Here is a 24,754-nt window from a genome sequence, read left to right on the forward strand (position 1 = left end):
GGACTAGACAATAGATTCTTTTAAAAATATCTGTTTCTTTATAGATGGTTTGATGAGAAATAATTGGGGTACTTATACAAGATATGCTTGAAGTTCAAAGGGGAAATAAATGTTTATAGTTAAGTGATCACTGTAACTTGTCTGTTCTGCCTTGCTTACAGTACAACTAAACAGGGATGGACCTCAAGCTTTGTAATGTATTGTCCTCTGGCCATGTGAACAAAGAGACATTCATTTTCATGGTATGCCAGCACCTGGTTTAATATCCTGGCCCCATCCTCTTGGACACTTGAGGCACAATCCTCACCTGATGTAAATATTCGTGGCTTCATTGACTTCAGTGAAGCTGTACTGATTTACTATGGGTGAGGACTTGGCACTTGGTTGTTTACATGCGGCTTGTATATCATACATTCTGTATTTTGAAATAAATTTATGACTGAATGTCCAAAGGTTTTGGTTAATGACAGCAGTGGGGAAAATCAAACTGTAACATCAGATTTCCAGTTTTCTTAATTTGTCTCACATGCCCCTACAGTGCATATACTGTGTAAGTGCAATGTTGCTTGCTGTATTGCAGAACCCACATGCCATCTCCCAGCTGTATCAAAAGTACTGCCATCCTTCAGAGACAGCCCCAGTGGAAGACTGATGAGGCAGGATCCTGTTGTTCACTTGTCTCCAAATAAGCAGGGTCATGTAAGTTAATTTATTAAAAATTATTTTTAAATGTTTGCCCAAAAGGCCTGGGTGCCGTTCAAAAGCTAAGTATCTTTCAAAAACATAATGATAAAATCAGCAAAAAACCATACTCCTCTGTTAAACTATAGAGGAGTCAGCAAAGCAGATCTGTTGCCTTTTCAGTATTCCAGAAGCTAAGCACGGCTTTAATAGCAAATTTCTTAGCAGGAACATTTTACTGCCAATTGAACAGCAGGTTTTTGGTCTGGTACCTGGTGATAAGCAGAGGATTTGTGGGAACTTTGATTATTCCCAAAGGAAGTATCCTTTGTAAATCCCGCTAGCTAGTCCCAGGCTACAGATGCAAGACTTGGGGAATTTACCAAAAATGCTTTATATGGCAATGTTTAGAAGTTTGGCGCAGCAGTCCATACACATACATTGAAATATAAATAGCACTTCCCTTGCCTCTATACTTGGTTTTTTTTTTCATTTTCCTTTCTTTATCTAGTCTCCCTCATTTATTTCCTTTAAATGTGATGATAACTTTTTCCCTAGTTGGAAAGGTTCTTCCATAATAGCTGCTAGAGTCCTGCCTGAAGGAGTTTTTCTTACCTTTATACATATGTTCAATCACTGAATAGAAAACTACATCCTTCTGACCCTGTAGAACTGGGTAGGAACACCCTTTGGAGCTTGTCAGACATGCATCTGTTTGTGAAGCGTGCAGCATTCCCAACGTCTGCCAGCCCTGAAAGGATGAGATCCAGATTAGAAATCAAATTTGGGTCCCCTGCAACGGAAAGTCAAGTGCTGTTACAAAGGCACCCTTAACTTTCCACCAGTGTGAAACATTCTGTCAGTTACAGTAATAGTCCCAACCTTTAAAACTGCAAATTCCATTAGAACCAAAAGAATCTTTCAAACTGGTGAAGCTTTTTAAGTGCATCCACAGTATCAGGCCACTTTGTGTGTGTGTGTGTGTGTGTGTGTGTGTGTGTAATTTATATAAATATAAAATATTGTGTGTGTATGTGTGTATATGTATGTATATATATGTGTGTGTGTGTGTGTATATATATATATATATATAACATTTTCTTATTATATACTTATCTAAACTAAATTGCTTGATTATGCTGAAATGATCAACTATGTTGACTTATGCACAAATAACATTCCCATACAGATATTTGTTTATGATTTGCTTTTGTTGACCTGCATTCTGTTTTGGACACAGTTGGCACTTCTGCTACTGATGTGCTGCAAAATTCTTTTATTACCAGCTAGTAAAAACATTCCTTTATAAAAGTGATGATGGCCTATCTTCATGCGCACAGCAGTATGAACCAGTTTTTGCATGTTGATACATTTGGTCTTTATATTGACACAGCTGAACAGATGTCGGGATGGGAAATGACTTGTATGTAATAAATAAGGCCAAAGAGAAATGTAGGACTGGAAAAATGGAACTAAACTGAACTTGAGGTCCGTTTGTCCTACATTTCTATGATAAATTAATATTTGCATTGTTGTAATTTAATGTTTGCTTTGCTGTTATTTATTCTTGTAAATTGATGGATAGTAGGAAGAGAAACAGCCTTACTGAAGACTAAAATAGTTGAAACTGAAGATATTTAGGAATTAGAATCAATGTAATGACTGTTACTCCAAATTTTATATGAATTCTTACTTTAGGACATCAACAAATCAGAGAGAGAGTGAGATTCCTGATACTGTGTGGATCCATGCGTATTTCTCCTTCTTCCATCCTCCACAAAATGCTATATGTATTTCGTAGCCCCTTGGCCCAGAGCCTGAGCTGTGCTGGGTGCAATGGGCTCCATGGAGAGAGGAGGGGTTTGGGAAGGAAGGAAGGAAGGAGACATAATAAAGGTGGCTTTAAACAACCTTTTCACCCCTTCTCCTGTCTTCCGACCATCTAACCACCAAATATGTGTCTTGCATAAAGTATAGCAGCTTCAGACCTGATTATATGGATGAGCAGAACATCCAGAATTGCATTTGATAGGAATTAAAAACAAGAAATTCAGAAGGGATATGAACCCTCATGCTTCAGGCATTAGTTAACCACTAACTGATGATGGGGGATAGGAAGAAATTTCCTTTATAATCAAGTTATTTCACAAAAGCCCACAATGAAGTTTAAAGCATTCATTTAAAGCATCTGGCACTGGCTGCTGTCAGAGGATAGTGAACTAGATAAACTCTGGTCTGGTCATTCCTCTGTTCCTCCTTTTGCTCACTGCACTGAAGCATCTTTTCTTGCAACTCTGCCTTTTGAAGGTGATACTTTCAAAACCAAACAACACATTTCAGTGTTTATTTGCAAAGGAGATTGCCGCTGAGGAAGCAGTGAGCTTTCTAGTAAAGGGGGATCTGAGTAGTTAGAGATGCTCATTCTGTCCTTTCTCAAACTTTTGGGTAAGTAATCAGATTATTAAAATAACACACACTTCAGCTGTGGATTGATGGGTTCTCATGTTCTAAACCACCTTAAAATGAGCATCTGTGCTGTCTTTAATTATAAGCACTTTGAAGAATTGGGCACTTTTCTACTGTTATGCAGTTGCGATTGAATGTCACAAGTTTAAACATGAATGGTCAGTTTTTCTTGTGAGTGGGCTTAGTACAAGTGACTGAATTTAAAGTAAATGGTGTAAAAATATTGTGGGGTAAATTAGACTTTTTCTGATAAATTAAGGCATGACCGCCCAAGGTCATACTAAGGTTTTAAAATGGGCATTAAACTGATGGCCTGAGTTATGTCTGTGAATTTTAGACTTTCTAAGTCCCCCCTCTCCCCCCCCAGACTTGTGTAAAAGTAGAGCTCCCATAGTGCAGTTGTTCCTTCTTTGTCTTTTCTTCATCATGATCATTCTGAATTAAAGCCATGAACATTTTTTTGTAGTCTGACAGCCACTACTCCAGCCACTCCAGTAGCAATACTCTCTCCAGCAATGCCTCCAGTGCCCATAGTGATGAGAAATGGTATGACAGTGGCGATCGCACTGAGTCAGAGCTGAACAGCTACAACTACCTTCAAGGGACTTCAGCTGATAGTGGCATAGATACCACCTCATATGGCCCCAGCCATGGCAGCACAGCTTCTCTGGGAACCTCAGCAACGTCTCCTCGATCAGGGCTTACAAAGGAGAAAGTGACACCACTGTGGCATAGTTCCAGTGAAGTAGTCTCCATCGCAGACAGGACTTTAGAAAAAGAAAGCCATGTTGTAGACCGAAAGACGGAGTCTTCACTAAGCCTGGATATTCACACCAAGAGTCAACCAGCCTCCAATCCTTTAACAAGAGAGAACAGTGCTTATAGTCTTAGTGATGCTGTTTCCCACACAAGGTAATTTTCTCTCAAGTCATGACTGATGCCCCTTCCACCTTCACTTTCTCTCTCTTTAACGTATCAGAGATGAGAAGTGAGTGTTAAGGGAAAATTGTGTGCCTATTTTGGCTAACCCAGAGGTTTGAAAGATCCCACTGCATAAGGTGTTTGACAGTGGACAGTGCATGTGGTATTTGTTTCTCCCACTGGTGGGTCTAGTCAGTCTAAGGAGTGTGTGAATATTTGTGATAGCAGGAACATGCTCCACTCTACCACTGTTACACATGATGTAAGATCTTAGTATGATAGGTGTATTATAGGGAACATCGTGCAAGCATTGCTTTTCAAATCATTGTCAACAAGGGGATAAATAAATTTAACAATACCCATTTGATTTTGGAATTTTTGTTTCTTTTTTTCAAGTGGTGGTTTCCTACAAGAAAATATAGCTGTACATTTGCTTCCTCTCTCCATGCCCCCCAATCTTTTTGTTTAGAAACTTGGGAGGTAGTGCCATCTAACATATACAGTAAGGGACAAGGAAATGAGGAGACCTTGAGTCTAGTACCCACTCTGCTACTGACTGTGAATGTGACATAGGACAGTCGCTTTACCTTTTTCTTTCAGTTTCTCCATTTGTAAAACAAAGATAATGAACATCTTTGTAAAGTGCTTTGAGCTCCTTAGATGAAAGGCACTCATTCTACAAATGAATCATAAAAATTAGAGGTGAAAAAAATTCAGATCTTCTAGCTTAATTCCCAAAATACTAAATATAATTATTTTTAAAATGTTATTAATCATTGTAAGAAGAAAAATGCATTTATGCATAGTACTAAGCAAAAACAACAAATCTGCAAGGGAAAGCATTTATCTTTTTTTTTTTCTTCCTGGTTTTAGGCAGGCAGTTGCATTTATTGTCGTTTGTATTAATTTCTTTGTATTTTTAAGAGACAGCTAAGATATTTAGTGGGCTGGAGGGTAGAAAATATGATGCTAACAGTTCTTCAGTCTAACAGTTCTGTTAGAGGAGAAATGAGATGAGGCAAAGCTGGACATTTAACATCCAGTTTAACAGCTTCTGATACTGTAGCTGCAAGTTGGGTTTGTTACAGTCTGTAATGCAGTGAATGATTTCCTTGCACTCAGTGTCATGGTAATTTCAGTTAGGGATTTTGTTAATGGGGTTCCATCCTATTCTATCTGTGTTCTAGGGGCATTATAGGCATTAAGTGCCTCCTTATGTAAGCATCTCTTTACACTTATTTTTTTATCTGACATTTATAACTTTTATTTTAAGACAATGCTGGAAAGTTGCCAGCAACATTTTTGTTTAGAAGAAATTTTTCAGAAAGGAGAAGAAGGGCCATGGTAAATCCCTGTGTTACATTAAGTACTAAAAGCTACATTGTGAAGACATTCCTAACAGTAAAAACATGTTTGGGCTCTTGAGGTTCTAGCATTCTCTCCTCCATGCAGCAAATAGTGTAAATAGAAAAGTAGAAATAAAAAAGTGGCAGAGAATGAAAAGGAAACATGATATCATGAAATATAAGGGGTATACAAACTGATACCAACTGATTGTAGGGTTAGCATGTCAAACCATCTCATTAATTCACTGTACTATAGCAATACGTCTCCAAACATGACACTTTTCTATGGTTTATTTGGTTTTACCCAATTCTCATTTCTCTAGTTACACTTAAATTGTTTGTTCCTGTAAATATTTTTTCAGAATGGTGTTCAATTTTCTTTATAAACTACTCTGGTTTTATACAAAATATAACAGTCTTGTTTTGCTTTCTTTGAAAACAAACAGAAGTACAGTTCTTTACACAGAGAAATGATATAGTAATCTGTAGAACGGAATTGAGGAACCCTAATTTGGAAATATGGTATTACAGTACCTTGCAAAATTAATGCACAGTATTTGGTCTGTTAGCCATGGAGAAAAAACAGGCTGCCTTGTATTCCTTCATTATTATTTGATAATTTTTGAACATTCAAAAATGTATTCAGTGCCTCAAAACAAAGTAAAAGAGCCTGCACTCTTGATTAGACAAGACACTGTAAGTGAGAGTTACTAGCAGGTAAGGAAGGAGAGAGGAAAGTCCAGAGTGACAATAAGAACATGCTGTTACTCAATAAGGCATGTACACATTTTGATGGTTCTACAGACACCTTTTTAAAAAAAAAAATTTTTTTTTTTAGCCTCCCCTTCACCTCTTATAGGCTTACCTTGTGCCTGCAGACCTAAAATACTTTTGGTATAATCTACAAAGGCAATCATTCCGAGCTGGAGGAAGAGGAACTTAGTTTGGTGACAAAATGAGTTGCAGAAAATAAAATAACTGCAAATTAGGGTGTTTGTGTCTTTAGACGACAGGGACAGTAATTAGTGTGCAGATCATTTGACAGTGCATAAAAGAACTTCTACCTGAGAATTGGTGGCAAAATGTAAATTATAGTGATTAAATTTTGCAGCAGTATTTCTGGCTGGGTTTTATTTTCCTTCTCCACCCCCATTCCCAAAATCTCTATTGATGATTGTGCAGGTTTCTCATGGCATCCCAGGAGGACTGCATTAATGTAGGGCAGTAATTACACAGAATCATTATATCTGAACATCATTAACAGAAACCATATGCACTGATCGTTTGAATTTCCTAAAATAAAAAAGGAAACATTAATTATGTCAGACTTTCATTTGCTCCCTAGCTAAATGGTCTCTTGCGGTCTTCACTATCAAAACTAAAAACAAAATCCCTGATATTTCCATCTCAATGTGGTATTAAATTGCTTTTTAAAAAGTTGTATTTCATGATTGGACAATATTTTTATGTGTAGATGAGTAGTATCTAGGATTCTTTTATGGGTGTTGGAGGAAAAGTTATTTTTTTATTTTTTCCTTGAGTTACCACACTCAAGTTCAATGTAAAAAAACCCTTTTCTCAAGCCTGAGGGTTGTACTCCGCTCCCTTCAGAGACAATCAAACTGTTCAGACTGCCAGCTCGAACAATCTGAGTCCCCCACTTTCTTCCCAGGAATTGAATGTGCTGTCTCTACAGTGCTTCCAGCCCCTTCTGGCCCATGTAGACTGACCCAAACTTGTGTCCCAAGCCTTCAGGTTCTATTCAGACAAACACCTTTACTTGTGCAGTGCTCCACTGACTGCAGAGTGTTTGCACTGTGTTATTCAGGAACTTGTAGACTGGGGGCTTTTGATCCCTGTGTGTCAACAGCACAGTATGCTGCCACTAAAGTACCAAGTTAATCCCTAGAATGTTCATGTTGTAATACTGAGCACCTCCAAAAATATTTAAAACTTGTATCTAAACAAGGACAAGTGGGGATCAGTGTAATATATAAATCAAGGGCATCAAAAAAATAAAAATTGTTGTGAGCTAATTTTTCTACCCCCTGCCACCCACTGTTCCTTGCATATTTCATGTGTTCTTTGCTGCTTGGATCTTATTTCATGTGTTTACTATACCCTCTTCAGTGAAACATCTTGATAACAATAGGTATAAACAAACGCATGGAATATATTTGGAAATTTATTTACAAGCCCTCTCTTCCCTCCTCATTGATACCACTCCCTCTGTAACTCTCCATTAACAATAAAAATTCTGACAAATAATGGGAATATTCATATTCCTACACAAGGAAAAACCTCCAGTTCTCGAATGCACACTCCTTCTGAACTATAAAATATTTTAAAAACAAAACAGCCACATGCAATTTTCTTTTAAGATGCGCATCTCAGCCGAGCACTTGATATTTTAACTTGATAATGGAGATGTCTGATAGATGGACTGGTTTCCACAGCATGTGTAGGAGTTTCTCTTCCCCCCCCACCCCCTCCAAAAAAAGGGCAAGCAACTTCTGAATTTCTTTCCTTACTTCTGCTCTGTTTCTTTAGCAGAAGTGATATTTGTGCAGGACATAAGTGGACAAGGTTTGTGACGTGCAATTTGACCCGCTATGGGCAAGCTGTTCCCAGTTTTTTTCAATCTGACTTTTACTGGCAGATAACTGGAAGAAATTATGATTGTCAGCTGTTTTTTATGGCCTGAACAGATTTAAAAAGAAAGTTTTGAATGGGAGCACAACTGGAAATCAGGAAAACTGAATTTTTTCGCACTAATTTTTGACCTTGGCAAATCATTTCTTATCTCTGACTCAGTTTCATTATCTACTATTAAAAAAAAGGAATAACAATACCTTCTTTTGCAAAGGCCTTTGAAATTTACAATTGAAAAGTGATATATAATATCAAATGTTCAGTATTATTATGAAGTGTGTAGACAATAGGTTACCATAATTGATGCCTTAAATATCTTCTATAATTATTTCAGTAACAAATGAGACAGTGCACCTTCACATGACAGGGTCACTGGAGAACTTGCTATCAGGCTAAAAATTTAGGGCTCATTCAACTGCTAGTTAATTCAACCATCCATTTAACTTTTATTTCACAGTCAGAAAAGACCACTTTATACCAGAAACCTCATCTGTTTCAAATGCTAGAATTACTCACTCTCACACATTCACACACACACCCTCCAGTGCTCCAATTACGGAGGAGACAATGCACATAAGTAATGTAGAAAATTGTGTGTCAAAGTCCTTAAAATATATGATGACATTCCAGGACTGAATCTATACCTGAAGTTTTGCTGTAGTTACAGATGCCTCCACCATTTTAAAGCATAACATAATATATAGTCGTCTTAAAATTTAATGTTCCGATTCCTTCCTAGACCACATTGTGGAAGCAGAGAAAGAACTGACAGGAAGGGAATTGCAATGCATGACAGTTCTTTCTCTGCTTCCACAACATCTAACTTTCATATCAACATATAAATTAAAACTAGTTTTATCCAAGACCCTCTTCCTATGATGGAAACCAGCTGGAATAGTTTCTCCTCATTCTATGCCTAGACAGATTATGTCAGGAATTAGAGGTATAAAAATCCGTTCAATTTCAGTTAAGGCCCAGTCTGCTGGACAGCAAATTAATTGCCTAGTCATTTTTCTTCTTGTTAATGAAACTGCTCTCACAGATTTGCTATTTACACAGAGTGATAGAAATAAGAAAATAACCTATTTAACCGACATTTTCCTTCTTTCCCCAATGTTACTTGCTCCCATATGCAACTGCCTTGAAATGACTAGGGAAAACTAGAATTAATTCAGCTTCATGGGGTCAAGGTCCAGTCCATTTGGAATGCTGTTTAGGGGGAACATGTATTAGCCAAATGATTTCTTCCTCTTTATTAAATGCTCCTAGTAAGAGGGTGCAAAAAAAAAAAAAAAGACTCCTCCTACTGTGATGAGCAATCCTATTTTTCCCCTTAAACTTTTAGAATTGAAAATTAGGCTTTAAAATGCTAAGCACCCAAGCAACTGCATTGATCATGGCCTACATAACTCACAGACTTCACAGAAGAATGGTTCAGCTCTTGTAGAATCCTCAGGTCTTGGATCTCAGTGAAGGTAAGTCTTCAACGTACAGTCAGTGCAGCCCTTCAGTACTGATGATGTTGCCCAGAGTCTTTCATCAAAGAAGTATTCAGTATATTCATCCACGCTGATTCCTAGCAAACCAAAACTATGGTTTTCTCAAACTACTAATCTTCTCTTTCTGGTCTCCAGCTTTTTTTGGTAATACTGAAATGAAACTTCTGTATCGTAAAACGTTTGTGTCTGCAGGACTCTCAAACGCTTCCATTGTTATCACATAGTAGAGAGTGTTGTCTCATGGTGGCATTGTCAGCTGTGCCAGCAGCAGACTCTGAATTATGAGCAATAATGAATAAGGCCAGTATTATAGATCTTCTAGAGTTATATATTGTTGGGATTTCTTTAATACTAAAAAAAATCTCTTGGTATTGATAAGGCTGGTCTTGTGGATAAACTAGGACTCTCACGTGGGTTCTCTTGCTAGTTCAGCCAAGACTTCTTGTGTTACCCTGAAGTCACTTAACCTCTCTGTGCCTTAGGTTTCCCATCTGTAAATTTGGGGTGATACTTTTGTAGCTCACAGGTGGCTTGTGAAGTTTAATTCATTTGTTTTTAGAAAGTGCTCTGATGGAAGGCACGTGAGAACAGCACAGTATTATTATTATTAGTTTTACATCACAATAATAATAGTAATACTTTGTATTCCTGCTAACCATATGCAGTTTTTAAAGAAGTTGCATAAGATGCATACACACACACACACTTAAGTTAAGCTTTGTCTTTGTTATGCTTCTCTCCCAGTACCATGAGCTCACGACACTCTGCCAGCCCAGTTGTTTTCACCAGTGCCAGAAGTTCACCTAAAGAAGAGATTCATTCTGCTACTTCCCCACAGCTCGCACCTTCTTTCTCCTCCTCCTCTTCCTCCTCCTCTGGTCCTAGGACTTTCTACCCTCGCCAGGGTGCTACTAGCAAGTACCTGATTGGATGGAAAAAACCTGGAGGGACAATAAACTCTGTGGGGTTTATGGATACCAGAAAGTAAGAGCGTTTTTTGGTTCTATTGTTTGGTTGTTAACTTAAACATGAAGAAGCACTGAAATCCAGAGAAGTTTCCTGTATGGAAAGGTCCGATAGAATTTAATGAAATGATCAGACCTCTATAGAACTTTAGAATCTCTACCGTAGAATTCCATAGCGTGGCTTAAAAATTCCATAGCTTGGTTATCATTCTTCATTATTTAGTAAAAGTTTTTAAAGTAATTTCTATAGAAATTCTATAGAATGCTGTAGATATCATCTTTATTAAATTGCAGAATTTTTCTTTAGAGAATTCTTAAATGAAACTCAAAATATTAATTGAACAAATGAAAAAAAACATCCTCAACACTGAGTGTTTTTTCCCTTAGATTCTTCATTTTGTTCCCACATTCTAAAATTTGCATTAAGAGTTTTGTGATTTGGGGGTCTCAGATGACCTTGAAAGGTGGAGGTTGGAAAAATGCATATCAGAACCATTGACCCACTACAGTGGAGATTCAAATGTCTGGGCAATTAGGGCTGCTTTGAAGTCATTATTGGTGTTAAGCACAGCATTCCCAGATGATGCCAGTAACTGTGCAGTGGGCCACCGAAGGGAATGCTAGATAGAAGCGAAAATAAAAAGTATTTTGTACAAGTTATACACTGGAAGCCAGTTAAAAGAATAGGGACATTTGGTATGTTTAAGCATTCAGCTAGTATTTAACAGACTTTAGTTTATATATTTGTTCTTTGTGCAGAATACTCATTCTTTGAATAGGTACATTCCTTTAATAGGGAAATTTATTATGGTACTCTTTTCATGCATTGGAAGTTGATGCATTCAACAGGTTTATTCCTTTAACAGGTTTCATTTATATTGGACTTTACTGTATTATACAAAACTTGATCTTAATCTTCCCATACCCACACCCTCCCTCTCTACCCCGTTTTTCCCTCTGAAAATCTTGATGATTCTTTACTGCTTATTACATTCATAGACCAAGCCCTGAGTGGCTTTGGGTCCTGAACATGTCTGTTCCCTTCCCTTTAAGACGTCACCAGAGTGATGGCAATGAAATGGCCCATCCACGGTTGCGTGCATCAGCCAGAGATCTACGGGCATCACCAAAACGAGCATCCAAGTCCACTGTTGAGGAAGAGCTGAAGAAACTGATAGATCTTGACAGCCCAACGCCAGAGTCCCAGAAGAATTTTAAGGTATGCTACAGAAATGGATCATCCTCTTTTGTCACTGTTAAGTGAAATTCAGGAGGCAGGTAGAGACCAGGGGACCAGCGCTCCATTGACTTCAGAGATCTATGCCAGTTTACAGCAGCTGAGGATCTGGACCCAATGACTTCCTTAGTGTCTGAGCGCATCAAGCATAGAGCATTGTTCATCACTGTTGAAAACAAAATAAAAGCCTAACTGAAACTGCAGTGTTGTGTACCTCATGGAAAATGTGAACACTGTCAACTCTAAGGAGAGTTGAAGGCATTCACCTCTTTACAGGAGCTTCTCAGCACCTCACAACATCCTATGTGTTTCTCAGATGAAACTTTCCTGTTCTCATCCAGAACAACAAAACAAAATCCAAAATTTTAATCTTCCCTGAATTATTAACATGGACACAACGCTGACCATTTGCCTCAGAGCTTATCAACTGCTGGAGGGTAGTACTTAGAGAATGGTTTTGGTATTCCAGCTGTTACAATGGTGTGGCAGTTTGTTGTGCCATCCTTTGAGGAGACTAACATACTTAATTGAAGAGAACACCTAAAACAAAAATTTTACATACATGCTAAATCCATTCAGAAAAATGTCCTAAGGTTTCATCAGAAATTGTAATAACTTATAGTTTTAAATACTAATAAAATAGATCATTTTCAAGAGAGTGTTTTGATTTCTGTAGTGTCTGTGTACTAAATCAATGATTAACAATTCAGGCTCATCACCCAAGGCCCAAATGGTTTCCACAGCAACCATCCAAAAGAGAGAGCTTGCAACTTCTTTCTCTGCTTGTCAAAACGCAAAAAGTCTTATTAAAACTTATAAGTAACAGATTCTATATACAGATTTTTTCATATATTACCTTAGAGGCTAGAGAGAAAAAAGTTTGCCATGGGGAAGAATTTTTTTTAACAGTATAGGGTTTTATAAGAGGAAGGAGGCATAAGGGGAAACACCCTCCTCCTGATCTGTAAACAGGTGCCTATTGTCTTTTCAAGAAATTCCATTTAAAATGTTAATTGTCCCGGGAACGGACCGTGAATAGCGTATATCTTTTGTGAGCCTCTTTCTTTATTAACTATGCACAACGAGTTCAATCTTTCCAGTATCCTTCATTTTCTTGGTGACTGGGATCAGTGTGTCAGCTCAGCCTAGTGACCTGCTCAATTTTATCAATGCTATTATCTACCAATAATGAAAATAAATGTTAAAATTTAAACATAATTATCATTTCTACCCAGTGCACAATTTGTACTTCATGTTAGGTGAAGAAATGTGGCCCTCTTTAGCTACCTGAATCATCATCATCTTCTTTTTTTTTTTTTTTTGGCAGCAGCACTTCTTGTATTTGATAATCGAGAGGTCCTGTTTCCTGGTAGGATAGACAAGTTTTTTTGTCTCCTAAATATTTTTGCCTTCTCATCCCCTCCCTTCTCCCTGTCCTCTTCAATTCTCCTGCCCATCTCTCCTTCCCTTCTCTTACTGCTTCTTCTCTCTTCACACCCTTCACCTCCATGCCACCTTCCTCTAACTCCCTGGTCACTCTCCTTTTCACTTCTCTGCTCACATTGTCTCTCCTCCTTAAATCCACCTCGTATTCAAATATTAGTAGCCTAACAATTTCAAGGTCCAGCACTAATCATGTTTCCGGTTTCTAATGTTCGAGGCTGCAAGTGTTTCTACTCTGGGATGTCTAACACAAGGAGCACTGCAGGTGTTCCTCATTGAGCAGTGCCTGGTGTTGGCAACAGCTTCTTTTTTACCCTCTTCTCCTAGGGACAAGTATTGTGGGGCTTGGCTGGGTCATGACAAGAAACTGCCATCTGGGTTTTTGGTCCCAAAAGGAGAAAACAGAGTGGTTCTCTACCTAACATATATAAAACCCTTGTTCTTGACCCCTTGGTACCAAGAGTTGTTGTTTTTCTAGTGCTCAGCCTTAAATGGAATAGTAACTTTGTGATGGTCATTTCAGACCTTCTGACACCCTAGCTATGAAATTAGCCCGTCTTATTTTTGTGGCAGCTGAGCCCCGTAAACAGATATAATTCCACATCTCAATGGGCACATAATTTTTATGTTTTCAAAAATCCCATTACCCCAATGTCATTTCCGCTGTGGTAACCAAATGATCAACGTGTGTGTCTGTCCTAGTGTGGATGATCCCGTGGAGGAGAACTGGCAGAATACACTATTAAAATGTATTAAATGCGTGTAAAATGCATGTAAAATGTTTCTTTTCTGTTTTTTCAGATGGTATCAGCAAGTTTTAAAAACATTTTAGCTACATTTGTGGTTCTTTATCCATAAACACAACACTTGCAGCAGATTTTAGCAGGGGCTTTTGATCTTTTTGATAAAACATATTTCATTTTGGCAGATTAAGCAATAACCTTTCTCCTCCTCCCCGCTTCTGTCCCATCCTTCAGTGTGGGTATTAATCACAGAAATAGAATACCGTCTGGTTAAATAACTTTTTTATTTATTTATTTATTTATTTATGTGAACAGATAAGTATTTCTCTGTGCAAGAGAGCGCTCTCCAAAATGCACTTGATCATGTCTGCTCTAGGGATTTCAGTTAGTAGAGCTGTTTTTGTTTTGTTATTTTTTTCTCAAAGCTCTCTGAAGGATTTTAGTTTGTCAGACTTTCCTCATTGTTCTGTTACATGGGGCTTTGTAGCCAATTGGCATCTTAGCCAGAGTGTGTGGAAGATAGCACAAGAGGTAGAACTCTTTGTTTTAGGTATCACTTAACTTGCTTCTGTAAATGTTTTCCCTAGTAAATATGGTCTGGAGCTAATTTACAGAATCCATGAGGAGTTTTTTGAGGTTAATGTCCTACAAGATGTCTGTTGAATGATAGAAATAGAAATTAGAGGTGGCAAAGATCTAATAGGACATCTAGACTTGATGTTCATCTAGACAGAACTGTTCATGTAGTACTTTGTCCCATCCAGTTTGACGAAGAATGGGTATGTTAAAGCCTGCATCTTTATACAAAAATAGATTGCTTTAATAAACACATGTAGCGTATGTTTGAAATGTTACCATGTACTGATGTCCTCTTAAGACTGTATAGTCACACCTTTCCCTCCTCTCAGTCTCCGTTCCCTAGCACTCCTACCACAAAGCGTGCCTTGCAGAGGACTCTGTCAGATGAGAGTATTTACAGTGGTCAAAGGGAACACTTCTTCACCTCACGGGCCTCACTCTTGGACCAAGCCCTGCCAAATGATGTCCTGTTCAGCAGCACATATCCTTCTCTCCCCAAGTCGCTACCCTTACGAAGGCCATCATACACTTTAGGAATGAAGTCATTACATGGTAAGTATATGTCCAGCCTTATTACAGTAAAGGAGAGATGCCATGATAGTTATTTCTATTTGTTAATTGCATCTTGATTTTGCTAAAGTAAGGGGAGTCAAATCCCATGTTTCAGAATGTAAGCTGGATTTCCCCCCCATGGGTACAGCATTGCATAATAGGCCAGGTAAATAGTTTTGGGGAAGGAGTGGGAAAGTTTGCCTTTTTCTTTAGCATCACGTTTTCACCACTGCCAAAAGCAGGAATCAAGACTTGATGGTCCAAAGATCCCGTCGTGGATGTCATACAAGTAACTATTGCCTACTTCTGGTGTCCCCCGTTTTAATGTGTAGTTTATAGGCGCAAAGTACCACTGACAATGAATACCACTGAGGTGGATGAATGCCACTTAATAAATTCTTAATGCACCAAGTGATCCTGAATTCAAATCCTTACATTACTCACTGCAGAGTTTGGATTTACTTAAGCAATTTGATCAAGCATTAAACAGGTAACTGGAAAAAGTTTCCTTACTTAGTTTTTTAAAAATGTTCAGATTATACTGCAAATGCCCTCGTTACTGCAGTGAAGAGCATCAGTAATTTTATGCAGTATAATGTGGATTACATTGTGCTGAATCCCTTGCTGCTGACAGGGGTGAGGGTGGGTGGGATTTTACACAGATTCCTACTGCACCACTTACTTAAATAAGTAACTGTATATTTTCTGAATATTTAACCTTCACTTGGAGAAATAGTTCAATAGGTCTGCCAGTGTAAAAATGCTCCATAATGTCTTTTGGAGATGTATACCTGTTTCTGTTCATCCATATTGTGATACATTTTAGGTAAAAGAATGAGTGCTATAATACCAATAGGTTCAACTCAATGCAGAGATATTTAAGCACTTAAAACAAAACTACAGTAGTTGGTAGGTCTTTGATTTGCATTTTGCTTTAACTTTTAGCATAGTTGGTTATAGTATGTACCATTTCTCTGAACCTAAAACACCTGCCAACTCTTCAAGGTTGGACCCTGCCAACTCTTCAAAGGTGGGGATTTTAGTCAATTTCACTCTGGAGCCTGGGAGTGTTTAGTATGCATCAGAGCAGCTGAGAAGACCGATAGGAGGAGGACTACAATTTCCCAAGAATGGAAACTCCAGTTTTTTATTCCGCAGGACATTCTTTGCCAAATTTAGTGAGTTGATCAAATAGGAATTGTATGATAAAGAAAGGAGGGGAGAAGTTCTGCAGCCCTATCTGTCCCCCTACACAGTACTGGGGGAACAAGGGAAGCTTGCGTACTCCTGAGTTGGAGGGGAGAAGTAGCTGCCTATCCTCCCCACTCTTTGGGGAAGTCCTCTTTGATCCTAGCTAAAGTACTCCTCCTCCAATTCTCGGTATTAGAATGTTGTCTCTGATCTTCTCCAGCTTGAATTTTGAACTGTGACACTGCCCACACTGATGTAGCGACGTGCACCAAGGGTCTTGGGGGTTAGCTTAAAAAACCCAAACTCTCTACTCCAAAAAACAGATAACCAGGGTACAAATAATGGACTGGTTTTAGATGCAGGAAATTCTGACTCCTAATATATCACCCAGCTCTTTCCAAATCTGTGTTTATCTGCCACTAGGAGTACTAGTTTTACCATAACTGTTGCTGTTAAAATAAGGTGCTGTGAATTAAAACACAGTATTGTTTAACGTATCTCACCCCAGCCATATAACTGGGAAAAGAAACTGCCCCCTGCATCGCAGGGAATACTGTTTGTCCATTGATTGTCATCAGGTTCATAGAATACATTTTCTTCAACAGATGACTATGCTGGAAAAAATATCTACATAATTTTCAGCTGCCTCTCATTCCTAGACATCAGTTCATTCAATATTGAAGTTGACATTTTTGTAAATAGTTGCTGCTGTTTAACATAATTCTCATAGTGAAGTGGGAGGGATGAAGCTCCCTTTACTCCTTCTCTCCATAGGTACTAAAATATATTTTTAGACTGAGTTACATTTGTAACTGACTTGTGGAAAGAGTGCCTGTATGCCCTGTGAGTGTAGAAGAGAGCAGGCTATAGAGGGTCTCCTTTCATTTAGACCTCTGTATTTTCCAAAAGAAGCTTGGCTGCTCTGTCATTCTCTCCTTTGCACTGAACTGGAAATGTCAAGACTCTTATTCTAAAGCAGGGGTTTTAGGCGATCGTCATCAAAATGGAATTTTCAGTTTTCTGTAAAATTCAGGCCTCCAAGATAAAAGAACCCAAACATTTGAGTGACACATAAATTGTCTTTCTCATTTACATGCCCTTGGTGAGAGAGAGTTTAAATAGAACTGGATATTTAATACCACCCAGTATTTGTTACCTTCCATTCACTCATAATGTTCTTAATTTTAAGCATATTAATAACAGCTGCATCCTCAAGGCAGCTCTTCATATTATGTGGAGGGGAAAACGTGAGCTAGAAGTATTCTGATTTATCTGAAAATCCAGTTAACACCTTTGAAACAAGTAATTTTGTCCGTGGTTACAAATATTTCATATTTCATTGTCTTTTAATTCCATGAGAGAAAGTGTGTACAGGGAGGCTGTAGTAGAGTCTGCAGACTGCTGAGTCTTCCAAAGCTTATCAGGCCCGTGAGGGGACATGAGCTGTTGGGGTACAAGAATCTGCAGTGTACAATGTCAGATGAGAGCCTAGATTTCCAAGTGCTGGTCTGCAGATCTTGGGCATGTTGGAAAGAACTGAATCTGAGGGTAGGAGGTTAGCACAGTCCCCAAAGCACTAACTTGCAGAATGACATAGCTGATCAGTCTCACTGCGGATCTTAATGGCATCTGTGCAGGTCTGAAAAATTACATCCCAGAACAGCAAGGAATAGGAATTCAGTTCTCTATTATCTGGAAATGAAGAAACTTTCTGTGAGGGAAATGGCTGAATTTTTGATTATTTCATTTTTGTTCTGCATTGCTCCAGGAGAGTTCTCTGCCTCAGACAGCTCCCTCACAGACATCCAGGATCAGAGAAAGCAGCCCATGCCAGACCCAGGTCTTATGCCCTTGCCCGATTCTGCCTCCGATCTGGACTGGTCAAACTTGGTAGATGCTGCCAAAGCCTTTGAGGGTACGTATTCAAAATACTTTACTTGGAAAGCTTATATGCTACTATACACCTCACTAAGGATGTGTTTTTAATTCTGATATTTTTTTCCATTTCTTAGCTTCTCTTCTACTCTGAAGTCCAAGTTCTTTTGAAAATGCAATCCAAATGGCAACAGCCTAATACGTGTTTGCTTATAATGTTCAGATGCCATTTCTTTACATTTGAATCACTCTGCAGGTTTCAGTACTGTAGCTGGAACACAAAATGATTTAGCTGAATTTCTGTGTAATTGAATGCTTTTCATTAATACAGACCAATCACAAAGACCACGGCAGGCATGGACAGCCATCTGGCATGAAAGTGCAGAGCGAAGCCAAGCAGCGGTGGAAAGGAGTGCAGTCACTTTAATGACTGCAAATTGCACTAGAAAGAAGTTTCTGTATTATAGTTGAAGTACATTGCCAAAGTAATTCGGAAAGTCTGCCTTGCTGGCACATGCCTTTCCATTGCTATTCTCCCCTTAACATACCTCCAAATACATGGACTTGCACATGGATATCACTTTATCCTCTGGTGCTTTCCATCTCCTTCACAACTAGTAAACTGAAGAGGAATTGCCAAGATCCACTGGAATTTAAAGAAACACTAAAGACTTTTAGCTCAAAGTGTAAACTATAAAATTGTTAGAATCTGATGGAAAAAATCATATGGATACTTTAATCAAAAGTCACTTTTTCAAATCTCTACCTAAATGCTATTCTACCTCATGAAGTTGCTTCCACTGATCCCTGCTTTTTTGGATGCTCTGCTGCATAGACCACAAGAATGTGGATACCTGCAGGCAATGCACTCTGAGAACTGCAGTTACTGATAAGTAACCTACTTTCTTCTGTTCCCCTGCTAGTACTACAATCGCAGCAGTATGAATAACTAACACACGGTATTCCCTAGTTAGTGCTGATATCAGTCATGCTGTGACATTAACCTGGGAACTGTGTGATGCATGGATTACTGTACTTGCCATTCACCTCTGGAGAACAGAGTTTTAATCCTATCTTAATTCACAGAGGGAAATGAAATTGTTCAGAGGTTTTGTGAAATGCACAAATAAGGATTAGAACAAGGCCACCATTATAGTGCAATTTACTATGATTGGCAATCTCTTTTCCTAGGCTTGTTCACGGTATACCTGACTTTAGTGTTCCTCACTTTCATAGGCACTGAATCCACTCTTTTATTTTTAATTAAAAGTTTGAATGCCTCAATTCTGGTGAAAGGTATCTGACTGACAATCCTCTGTCTACTTATGGAACAGGTAACGCATGGGCAGTGTATTGTCAGCTTCCTCCCACCACTCCACCAGTGGGCTTCAAACCTGACCTGGAGAGACAAATTATCCAGTTTCTATGTCAACTCAGTGCAGTGTCCTGTGTGCTGAATGCCAGTATGGGATTTGCAAGTACCAATTAGAATAAATAATTGGTGCTTTTTCTGTTTCTGATTTTGGACACCTGTTGACTAGAAACTAGGCAGGGCTCTACAACCCATCCCACTTAGGTCCCAGCTGAACTGAAAACCTTCATGCCCGGTTACTACATTCTTAAGCCAGCCAGTTCTCCTGCATTTTTCATTTTTTAAAAATGGACATGGCAAAACTCTGTCAAACAAAACAGCCATGTTAATTTTAGCCTTATTCAAAACACAGAATAAAACCTTTGCCAAATAGAAGACTATTTTTCTCTTTCCAGTGAGAGGCCATTAGTAGCTAGCAAATGAGACGACATTTCTTTGCGTATGACCATTTTTGCGAGGAAGCCTGAAGGATGATGTATCATTTTATGGTGTTTCCCTAAACTAAAATGGTATGGTAATGATTTGTAAATTTGTTAAAACTTCCCTAAATAAACAGTTATAAGGAAAAACAAATGTGGAGGAGGGGAGGTTACTTTTCAATTTTTTTATCACAAAAAATGTTATTAAGGATTAACAAACAAAAATAACAAAAAATGACCAGGGTCTTTTCACTTTGCCCACGTAATTCTCACAACCATAAAGATGTGGAAAACGCTTTCTTTTTAGGAAAATGATGATTTGCCAAGCTACTCAAATAGTGCTTTGTGAAGCTATAAGATGGCTCTAAAACTTTTTTGCCACAGGAGGTCCAAATCACTGTGAGTGCTGCAGTTCTTAGTGAAAGGAGTGCCTTGTATTCTTTTATACAAGTGGCTTTGTACCTTTCAAAATGTCAGTTCCAGTTCAGTATAAAGTGTAGGTGATAGATCAGTGAGATGGGATTCTCAGGTTTTATTTCTCTGTGCCACTAGCTTGCTTTATCACTTTATCACTTTGAGCAGGTATTGTATTTAATTTTTCTGTGCCTCCGTTCACCTACCTTAAATTGCTACTTTGATTACATATGTCATGTAGGTGTCGTGTTGTGATATTTAATGTTTGTATTGCTTTGAGATCCTCAAATGCAGATGCTCCAGTAAAAGCAAATGATCATTACATTTACAATTGTTTGTCTCTCTCTCTCTCTCTCTTCAGTTCAGCGAGCCTCATTCTTTGCTGCTAGTGATGAAAACAACAGACCTGTGAGTGCTGCTTCCAATAGTGATCAGACTGAGGACCAGCTTACTGCACAGATGAAGCTTTACACAGGGTGAGTAAATATAGTTGACAGGTAGGCTTTTTAAACTAAACCCGGGGAGGACAGGATGGAGAGATGCTTTGATTTGTAACAAACCTTTAAATCTCTTACGAATTTTTACAAAAGAAAAACAGAGGTGGGTGGAAATAAAAGAATGCGGAGTATATTTCTGCCTTTGTGAAAATAGCGTGTTTCTGAAGGTTCTCTTTCATCTGAGATGTTTAAAACAGTGTCCAAGGCAGTCTCATTCCAAGGTGTATGTAATTAACCTGTAACTAATGGAGAAAGAGAGAAAGCAAGTGATGAGTCTTCAGGGTTACTGCTAATAGCCATTTTGTTGAGTGATTGTGCTGCCTAAGCATGTGTATACCGTTTCTGTTAGTAGTTGAGGCCTGTGGTGAACATTTTTAAATAAAAAATATATATTCCGAATGTACTGTATCACACATGCATTTTGAGCAGTTTCTCATAGGAAAGTCTGCTAGAAATCCAGCCTAGAGTTAGAAGCAAAGAATGATTATGGAAAATCCTGCCAATACTGTCTTTGTCTCCTACTTCCAACAGTAAAGAGTCTCCTCCTACTCTCGCTTCCAAAGTGGACCAACTGGAAAGTTTGCTGAAGATGCTCCAAGAGGATTTAAAGAGGGTAAACATTTATTCTACAGGAAGTCTGTAGGGTTGCTAGGCAGTACTAGTCATGTTATAAACCTTTTCCACCACATCCAAACTTGTAACAGTCTCATCCTTTGTTAAGAAAATTACATCTCTTTACTTCTTTCCTCAGATCACAGTCCAGGTTATTTTATTTTTTAAACACAGTGGTGTTAAGAATTTAGAGGTAAAGTCAGCACATCTACTGTCTAATGCTGAAATACATGCTTCTGTGCAGAAAGGATCTTGCTGTGCTCAGGTCAAAGGTCTCCTACGCAGTACAGTATTCCTGGAGGTGTTTGCCATCTCTTACTTAGTTCTCCTCAGCAGTCACACCGTAGGAGGGCTGCATTAGCATGGAATAGATTGTGACCATTTTCAGGTGATCACTTGGGGAGCTAGCATTTACATTAGAATTTAGTCTTGAGAAATCCCAACAATCTGTGCCAAAAGAGTGTAGGGAGGAAAGAATGTCACCACACAGCCCATGGGTCTAGAATATCCTAAAGCCAGGAACACGAGTGTCTATGCACTTAAAACTCTTAAAAAGTGGGGAAACAAAACTATAATACCTCTCTAGGATGGCATCCTCCTTGTTGACAAGGGCAGGAAATGTGACCGGGAATCACCATTGAGCTCTCATATTCTTCCTCATCCCTTAGGAAAAAGAAGACAAAGCCAACCTTCAGGCAGAAGTGCAACATTTGCGAGAAGACAACTTACGGTTACAGGAGGAGTCCCAGAGTGCATCCGAGAAACTGAAGAAATTCACTGAATGGGTTTTCAACACGATTGATATGAACTGAGAACAGTAAATGGGGAAGGAAAACATCAGTTATAAATAATTGTTAGTGGGACTTAGCTTTAATGCCACCTTAATCATGATATGTGAAAGTATAATCAGAGCACTTCCCCGCCCTACGTACTCTGATGACCCCTTTTTGCGCCTCTGCACGCACTCAGAACAATCGCAGGTCAACAATCATTGTCTGCCTTTTGTAGAAAAACAAAAAAATAATTTAAAAAAGGTAAAATAAAAGTTTAATGGCTAAAATGTGAATGTCTTTATTTTTTGCACATTATCTCTTTACCTGTTATGTACAAAATGATTTGGAGGCTGGACCAGAATTGTTCGGTCTATTTGCCTCTATTTATTTCTATTAACTCCTTTCTATCTGTTTCAGGTAATCTGCTTTTCCTTGCTGCTTTGATAAATATTATGACTCCTAGGAAACTAGAAAGAAATGTTTATTTTGCTGCTTTCCTTACATTGTTTTCTGAAGTATGCCACAGACAAGGGGATTTAAAACAATGTTTTAGGTGTCTCCTGAATGATTTGTGCTTGATCACTAGTGCTGTCTTCACATATGTTATACAGAACATATGCCCATAGTGTATGGTACAGTACAATCAGCATCAGAACATTGGAAGAGAGAGTAGACACTTGAGCCATGGATGAGTCAGATTATCACACACGTCCTTGCATTAGCACTTCTAGTTGCCTTTGTTTCCTATGGAAACAATGGTTGCCAGGTACTTTAGGAATAGTGCAACTTGCCATGCTAAATGACACGCTACGGCAGGCTGACTGAGAGAATACTGAGAGTAACTGCTGTACTTCTGCTTAAGTATTGTCTCCGTCCCTCCCCTACCTGGGGATCTATTACCTACCTATATATAGTAGGTCCTTGGCTGGCGCTGTAAAGTGTTTGATTTTTTTTCAAACTGTATGCATTTTCTTATACACCATATATGCCATTGTCACTGCACCTGCCCTCCCATCCCCACCCAGTTTGGTCATAAAACTTTTCAAATAAAAAAAGGCAGAAGAAATGTTTATTAATCTCAACTATATAGCAGGTCTTTGGCATTAGTAAACCTTTAATAACCTTGTTATGGATAATGCAAATGGGGAAATATAAAGCTGTAGTTAGAGACTTTGTCCCCTTCCTTAAGTAGTGGGACAAGGAGGGAAGCAGTATTTTAACTCTTGGATCTCTGATGTCTGGATTTCCCAGTGCAACTGGTTAGCATAAGATTTCCTTCCCCGCCTGCCTGACACCAGGAAGATTAACTTGTTTTTCTTTGAAGGAGCTATAAACTTGCCATAAAATGTCACCTCTCCAGAAATACCTTTTTGGTGTCACAATATAACTCATACTACAACCTGCACTGATTTTGATGCAAGCCACATGCAGTGAAGTATCATCTTTGCCCTTCTCTGTATGCATCCACTAACACCTTCACATTGAAACACACATTGCCTTACACAAGTAACATTGTATTATTTGTCCATTTCAGGAATAGCTTCCCCTTCTTCCGCAGTCACCCACTCTCGCAAAAGAAATAATCAGTGGGAATCTTCCAAGCTCTCTCTGATGCCCTTTTTCATGCTCTTTAATCCTACTACAGAGAAACTTGCTACACTTTGACCTAAAGCTTGATTTGTGGTGATAATCCCCATGGAATTCTTCTCTGATAGTGTCTTGTCATGGAAATGAATCCATTTGGAACTATTTCTGGAGTGCTTTTGTAAAGGTTGAGAATGTCCTGTTATTTTTTAAAAAATGACTTGTATGAAGGAGATTTGTATAATGCCTGATATTATTTGTAAATGGGAAATATTGCTAACATCCCTGAGCATCCTGAAGTCTTGCTTATTCTCTTCTATTTTTAAGTTTGGTTTGATTTTTATTTTATTTTAAAAAAGTTTTGGGACTTGGGGCAGACTATTTATTAGAGTTTTGCAACAGAGTTCTTGTATGAAGCCTCTAAAGGCAACTTGTAAAATTCTGACAATAAAACTCATTTTAAAGGCTCTTCTAAAACCATTTTCTATTGATTTTGTTGGGTTTTTTTTATATTGTTTGAAACTTCCTAAAGACACAGCCTCCTTTCCTGGCCCTTCCTCACTGCACCAGTGCATCAGCACTCAAGGAGACACGAGTTTCATTCTCCAAGTAGTCTCTTCTTTTGCTTTCCCCTTGTTGACCATCCCTTTTTATATACACATGCACTTCACCATTATGCTTTCTATGCCTACTAGTGAAAAATCTTCACTCCCCTCCTCCCTATTAGAATATTCCTATTTCTCTAACGAAGAACAATTTTTTTATCTTTTAATTTTGATTCTCATGCAACAGCTTCACCAAGCTGGTAGAAAAGTTTCTAGGTCCACTGCTGGCACAAGTATCCATTGGTGAGTTGGGTAGCACTTTAATTAAAATTTGTCCTAACAAGAGTGTTACTTCTCAGCCCCATTTTTAATGGCTAGATCCATGGCA

At 38.5% G+C, this 24,754-nt stretch overlaps 1 protein-coding gene across 10 annotated transcripts in view; it reads left to right on the top strand.

Annotated features, from left to right (window-relative positions):
- Positions 1-24,298, top strand: part of SIPA1L1 (signal induced proliferation associated 1 like 1) — a 383,806-nt gene extending 359,508 nt beyond the window's left edge. For 8 of the 10 annotated variants that reach the window (XM_065595300.1, XM_042849373.2, XM_042849374.2 and 5 more), the window contains 9 exons: positions 581-699; positions 3,614-4,059; positions 10,310-10,549; positions 11,584-11,749; positions 14,862-15,084; positions 18,044-18,190; positions 20,717-20,831; positions 21,384-21,465; positions 22,133-24,298. In XM_065595300.1, the coding sequence (XP_065451372.1) occupies positions 581-699; positions 3,614-4,059; positions 10,310-10,549; positions 11,584-11,749; positions 14,862-15,084; positions 18,044-18,190; positions 20,717-20,831; positions 21,384-21,465; positions 22,133-22,276 (1,682 nt within the window). In that variant the 3' untranslated portion in view covers positions 22,277-24,298. The other 2 variants (XM_065595303.1, XM_005309363.5) reach the window with 2 other exon arrangements.
- The last annotated feature ends 456 nt before the right edge of the window (positions 24,299-24,754 follow it).

This window comes from Chrysemys picta, chromosome 4 (assembly GCF_011386835.1).
Source record: "Chrysemys picta bellii isolate R12L10 chromosome 4, ASM1138683v2, whole genome shotgun sequence".
Lineage (NCBI taxonomy): Eukaryota > Metazoa > Chordata > Testudines > Emydidae > Chrysemys > Chrysemys picta.